Source organism: Myotis davidii, unplaced genomic scaffold, assembly GCF_000327345.1.
Source record: "Myotis davidii unplaced genomic scaffold, ASM32734v1 scaffold1285, whole genome shotgun sequence".
Lineage (NCBI taxonomy): Eukaryota > Metazoa > Chordata > Mammalia > Chiroptera > Vespertilionidae > Myotis > Myotis davidii.
The window spans coordinates 282,778-289,391 of record NW_006296049.1 but is presented as its reverse complement, the minus strand read 5'-3'; the positions used below and the strand labels follow the sequence as shown (position 1 = coordinate 289,391).

The window sequence follows — 6,614 nt, the reverse complement described above, 5'->3', positions numbered from 1 at the left end:
ACAGATGCTGGCCACGTGGGAAGTTTTAAGTGGGAAAGAATTTCCCCATTATGCCCCATTCTAAGAGTCTACTAAATCATCCTTCCAGGCCCTGGGACATCACAGTTCTGCAATCTGGTAACAAAGGGAAGTAGCTATCCATATTGCCTACCAGGTACACGCACCTTGGAGATGAAGATGCCTAGCTGGGAGGCCTTTCCTCCTCGGATGTTAAATCCCAACTGCAAGACAAGAGCACAGAATGGGTGCTCAATATTGACAGTAAACACAAGAATATCTAGTAGCATCACTATATGATAGCTTGGCTATGTGTCCCTCAGAGAGAAGTCAGAAGTTGTGGAAATGGTCCTCAGCTTTTCTGCCCAGTAAAGGTAGTTTCCTTACCTCCCTACCTGCTTCCCAATCTGTAATCCCAACCACAGCTAACTTCTGGGTCTGGTGTGAACAAATCTAACCTGGAATAAGACATCATTGTTCCATTAACTAACCTGAGCTCCAGGGGGCTTCTTCAGTGTGACGATTCGGGGCAGAAACTGGGTCAACTCATTGTTGTAGTCTGGGTGGTATACTCTCTGCAAGACACAGCAACACCAGAAATCTTACTACCAGTCTTAGATTTTATAACCATCTTCATCTGCAACACAAATGTATCACCCTGAAGTCAGGAAAAGGTAAAGTCATAGCCTTAGTTTAAACAGAACAGATCACACTGTCCAAATGGGTAGGTGGATAGTTTGGGGAAATGCTAGTAGTCCAGTAGCTCTCCACTTCTTTACTTTGACAGAATGGAAAGCAGGGCTCTGAATTTTCAGAATTCTCTGGTATGAATGTACTCTGGAAGGAGAATTCCGTAAGAATCTTCCAATGGGCCCAGTTGCTCAGAATCCAATTTCTGGGTCCCTTGGCTACAACAAAGGCTAAGAATCATTCTCTATTGAGTTTTCTAACCCTGCTATCCTACCTTTCATATATCATCCCATGCCCAAGGGGGAAAATCAGTTATTCAAGAGTATAGATGGTTCCCACCTCATGAGGAGGAATCCATGCTGGGGGATTCTCATAGGCAGGCAGGAAAACCACTGGGTAGTCGTCATAAGGAATCCGGCTGTCCATCTCCGGCAAGGCCCTAGAATGGAAAAGTGAATCAAAGCTGCAAAGATGGTTCAAAAGGGACAGCAGCCCAGCAAGTTTCAGAAAACAACTCCAACCTACGGCTTTCACCTATGGTATGAACCCACTTCTAGGTGATAGATTGGTGGAAAGAAGGAAGAAAGAAGATGGAAAAAAACAATGAACTTTGCTGGATATCTAGATGGCAAGCAACCTTCTAGGTCCTCTATATAGATAATGTCCTTTTTCACAACCTGCAAAATAGATGTTACTCTCTTCAACCTAGAGAAGAGGCAAGCAGGATGGCATCTACAAAGATCTGTCTACTTTCAAAGTCCAAGGGAGTGCTGACTCCAACTATCCACAGGTGTTGTAGGTGTCAGGAACAGCACCAGGTGGTACACCCATGGGGTCAGATGGTACCTAGGTTCAGCAACCTTGGTACTTGAATTCTGGCTAAGAAAGAATTTACAGTCAAGACCGAAACTATAAGAGAACATTTATTTATAAAATCACAACGTAATGGAAGAAGTAATTTGTAGAAGAGGTGGGCTTAGGAAACAAGTTATAGAAGTAAAGGAAGGCCCTTGGCGCTTGGAAGTGAGGAAGATAATGGTGAGGGCGGTGGAGGGGTAAAGGGAAAGGCGCTGGAGTGCTCCCAGGAGGGAGAGAGCACTAGGTACTCTGTCCTAAGGGTTTTCATAGTGATTTTAGGGGCAGTCCAAGGGGAAGGTCTCAATAGACTATTCAGCGGTTTTCCAGGTGTTTCCTTTCAGGGTCTAGGTCTCTACTGATTGACTGGATGGCACGGGGGGGGGGGGCTCATTATCCAATGCAGCTGGTCCTGAGGTCAGCTTGGCTGCTTTTTCATTATCCAATGCAGCTGGTCCTGAGGTCAGCTGTGGCTGCTTTTGTTGCTTATCTGGGCTTGGAGATGATATAAAACTGAGGCTTAGATATTATCTCTAGGGAGGAAAAGTCAGGGGGTCCAAACCGCTTGACCATGGATATGCTAGGGGAGGAAAGGTCACCCTGGGGCAAGGTCCCACCCTACAATTGTCCTTTGCTAGACACCTGGGGCTTTCCACCCTGGTGCCCTTCGGTACCTGGCCCTTCCTCTTTGCTCTGCTCAAGTCGTAACTGCCTACCACACAGGGACGGGAGGCAAGGCACCGCCCACATTCCCTAGATGTGATCGGTAATTGTGACGGTCCCCATATCAACCCTTCCTTCACCACCTGTCACCTTCAAATCCCCTCGCCGCCTCCTGCCTAAGCTCCGCGCATTATAAGACGTAACTGCCCTGCTATCTCACCTGCCAACAGGCCTCAGCCAGCGCAGGTTTTCCTCACCGCCAAATCAGCCGGAGAACCGGAAGCAGATGCTACGACGGGTCCCCAGGGGCGGGATCAACGTGAGGCACGCAGGCCCACCCCTTCCTAAAGCGTTTGCGTACGCCGACGTGCGTGCACCTCCCGCCGGCTGTCTGCGCTCCGATTGGCTGGCGTCTCCAGGGCCAATTTGAAACTTGGCGGTTAAATTTCCGGTTAGGACACGGCAGCGGGAACACAGGAGAAGGTACGTTCAGTTTGGCGAGTGAAGGGGAGACACCTTAGGAACTGCCTTTCCCGGTACCCTGGGGCTGTGGGTCTTTGTCGTAGCCTCCGTTAGGGGCTTTCCTTTCACTTTAGACGACACTTCGCTGTTTAACTTAGAGTACCGGGCTGCCGGGCCGTCTCGTGGCCAAATTCGAGGGAGAGTGACTCCAGCGGCTGCGACCCTGCTGAGGGAAGAAGCTGCCTCACCTACGCTGAGGTCAGTAACCCATCCCCTACCCCCTGCGGAGGATCGGGACTAAGGAGGACGCTCTCCCACCGCTGCCAACCCACCGAGATTCATCAAGCAAGCCTCTTTTCTTTTTTTCCCTCAGATACGGTGCTGAGGTAGGAGCATGACGGAAGAGGTGAAGGGAATTCCTGTAAGAGTGGCACTACGATGTCGCCCTCTGGTTCCCAAAGAGATTAGTGAGGGCTGTCAGATGTGCCTTTCCTTTGTACCTGGAGAACCGCAGGTGCGTAACAGTCCCGGACCTGCATGGGACACCTCAGGCCAATGGACAGTGTGGGGTGTGGTCTGACCTTTCATCTTTTTATTCCTTTGTCTCCATTATTCTCCAGGTGGTGGTTGGTACTGACAAATCCTTCACCTACGACTTTGTGTTTGACCCTTCTACTGAGCAAGAGGAAATCTTCAATACAGCAGTAGCCCCACTCATAAAAGACATATTTAAAGGTGAGACTATTTCATTCATTAAATGGTTCTTGAGCATATATTATGGTACTGTGCTTGGATGTTGTAAATACAGGAATGGATGAAACATGAGTCCTGACTTCAAAAAGTCCCCAGTCTCTGTATCCTTGACATTAGTTTTGTACTGTATTTGCTTTCTGTGGTTCTGCTCATCTTTGATATCTATATATTTCATTAATTTTTAGAGAGTGGGAGGTAGGGAGGGGGAAAGCGAGAGAAAGGGAGACATGTTTTTGTTTGTCCTGGAACCTTATTAGTTTCTAAGCTCTTTGAATGGGTGCTGATGGTAATTAGTGTGCCAACCTACTCGAGGCTGAAACACTGCAAGACCTGTGGAAGGATTAAAAAATGAATAATAATAATAGCTTCCAGGCCCTGCAGGAGTGCAAAATTTAGGGATAGGTGTAGAAGTAGATGACTACACGCATAATTTTTGATGCATAAAAAAATTGTTAAACTCTTTGCACCCTTCTTTAAGGAAAAGTATTTTAGGAGTTAAAATATACAATAGAATCAATCAGTCCTGCTCTAGAAGTAGCAGTGCTTTTATACAAAGTGGATGACACTAACTATTTGGGGAATCCAGTAAATTTCACAGCATAGGGAACCTTTAAGATAAGTCTTGAATGATGAGTAGAATTCTTTTGGGTAAAGGAGATTTCCTAAAATCCCTGAATACTCTGGCCAGTTACTAATCTTTATTGCAGAAGTGAAGTCTTTAGTGTTATTGAAGACCATAGCATGGCTCTGAAGAAAGGGGCAGTGCCTAGGAGGTCTTTAATTATTATTCTAGGACAGTGCTTATTCAGGATTCAAAGCAGAGGGCTATTTAAAAGAAGTAGAACCATGACATACTACTCCTATAAAGTTGAAAAGGACATTTACATCATCTAGTCTAGCTTTCCTTCCAAAGAAAAATGCTTTCTAGCAATACCTTTGTAAAGTGAACTTCCATTATCTATTTAATTTCTTTTTTGTACAGGGAACTCACTGACTCACAGTTGATCAGTTCTCAGACAACTCTAATTGTATTAGTTTATACTGAGATGAAATTTGCCTCCTGGGAATTTCTACCCAGTGATGTTAGTTTATCTCTCTGGAGTCTAGAGACTCAAGACCTGTGGTCGGCAAACTGGGGCTCATGAGCCACATGCGGCTCTTTGGCCCCTTGAGTGTGGCTCTTCCTAAGCCTTAGGAGTACCCTAATTAAGTTAATAACAATGTACCTACCTATATAGTTTAAGTTTTAAAAATTTGGCTCTCAAAAGAAATTTCAGTCGTTGTACTGTTGATATTTGGCTCTGTTGACTAATGAGTTTGCCAACCATTGCAGTCTAGACAAACAGAAGTCTTCTTCCGGGCCACAGCTATTCACATTTTTTTTTTCACTTTTTAAGTGATGTCATGACTCTGAATACTTGTTTTAAATTTTTAAAAGTGATAATCTCAAACTTATAGAAATGTTGCAAGAATAGCATAAAAAAATGTTTTTCCTGAACCATTTGAGATTAGTTGTTGACCTGATACCCCCTGAGTACTTTAGTGTATATATGCTTCTAACATGGACTTTCTGCTACATAACTACAATATGACTATCAAAATAATAAAATTAGCATTGTTATAATACTACCATCCAGTCCTCAGACCTCATTCAAGTTTCACCAATTGTCTCCATTATGTCCTTTATAGCAGAGGGGCTAGTTCAAATTCACATGTTATATTTATTTGTACTGCCTTTGTAGTCTCCTTCATTCTAAAATTTCTTCACTCTCTTTTTGACTTTCATACTCATGACACTTCTGAGGATCACAGGCCAGTTATTTTGTAAACCATTTCTAATTTTTGGTTTGTCTGATGTTTATTTCTGATTAGATTCAGGTTCTTTTTGAATCCTGTCAGTCAACACATGATTTTGTTTTATTCCATTACTGTTGATGTTCATTTTGAGATCTTGATGGAGGCTTTAGCAGGAGGGTGCAGCTACTCATGTAACCTTGACCGGAATACAGTCCTCTCCTCTATCTGGGAATGTTTTCTTCAACCAAGCTTGCAGCTTCTGGAAGGATGCACATGGAGCAGTGAGGGAGGAAGAGGACACCTGCCTACCCAGCCAGATCAGCCAAATCAATGGTGTGATCAATGGTGTGATCAATGGTGTGACAGATGTTGCAGCCAGATGGCCCTCACATCCTGATGTTCATTTTGATCATTTGATTAAGGTGTTATCTGCCAGGTTTCTCCAGTAAAAAGTTAATCTTTTTCCTATTTACATATTTGGAAGACCAAATTCTAATTATCTTCCCATTAACCATCTTTCCTTTCCTTTAGCCAGTCCTGAAAAAAAATGGTTTCCAAAACCTTCACTGTCTGGGCATCTTCCTTAGAATGTACCTTTACAGCTTAGTAAGAGTACTATACTTCTACTTTCATATTTTTAAGTTGGGAAACTATGATAATTAAATTATAGTCTTTAGAAGCAATATAATGTAGAAAATGATTCCAATATACATGTGTTTGGTTAACATTGCTCTGAAAGACAAACTAGTATTTTTCAGTCAGCTCAACAGTACCTTCTTGTACTCTGAACTCTCAATACCACAGAGTGCTTTGTAAAAAAGTACTGCAACTTGGTTTCCCCAGTTATTACTATACTGTAGTATTGCAGAAGATTATGGAATGTTGTTCTCTTGACCCATAGTCATGCCATACTATACCATACGAGGTGATACTAGCATTCTACTAGTAAAAATCTCAATTTAACATCTTTTATTTCTTTATTGATTAAGGTATTACATATGTGTCCTTATCACCCCATTGTCCCCCACCCTCAAATCCCCCCACTCATGCCCTCATCCGCCTGGTGTCTGTGTCCATTGGTTATGCTTATATGCATGCATACAAGTCCTTTGGTGGTTAATCTCTCTCCCTTAATCCCACCCTCCTCTACCTTCCCTCTGAGGTTTGACGGTCTGATCCATGCTTCTCTGTCTCTGGATCCGTTTTTGCTCATCACTTTGTTCATTATATTCCACAAATGAGTGAGATCATGTGATATTTATCTTTCTCTGACTGGTTTATTTCACTTAGCATAATGCTCTCCAGGTCCATCCATGCTGTTACAAATGGTAGGAGTTCCTTCCTTTTTACAGCAGTGTAGTATTCCATGGTGTAGATGTACTATAGTTTTTAAATCA

At 43.4% G+C, this 6,614-nt stretch overlaps 2 protein-coding genes across 2 annotated transcripts in view; one reads left to right on the top strand and one right to left on the bottom strand.

Annotated features, from left to right (window-relative positions):
- Positions 1-2,529, bottom strand: part of PDZD11 (PDZ domain containing 11) — a 3,467-nt gene extending 938 nt beyond the window's left edge. The window contains exons 1-4 of the mRNA XM_006770945.2: positions 2,426-2,529; positions 1,027-1,126; positions 489-572; positions 165-221 (exon numbers count right to left, since the gene is read on the bottom strand). Coding sequence (XP_006771008.1) covers positions 165-221; positions 489-572; positions 1,027-1,113 — 228 coding nt within the window. The 5' untranslated portion in view covers positions 1,114-1,126; positions 2,426-2,529. The remainder of the gene's footprint in view (positions 1-164; positions 222-488; positions 573-1,026; positions 1,127-2,425) is intronic.
- A 275-nt stretch (positions 2,530-2,804) lies between these two features.
- Positions 2,805-6,614, top strand: part of KIF4A (kinesin family member 4A) — a 168,994-nt gene continuing 165,184 nt past the window's right edge. The window contains exons 1-3 of the mRNA XM_006770944.2: positions 2,805-2,925; positions 3,041-3,181; positions 3,288-3,402. Coding sequence (XP_006771007.1) covers positions 3,062-3,181; positions 3,288-3,402 — 235 coding nt within the window. The 5' untranslated portion in view covers positions 2,805-2,925; positions 3,041-3,061. The remainder of the gene's footprint in view (positions 2,926-3,040; positions 3,182-3,287; positions 3,403-6,614) is intronic.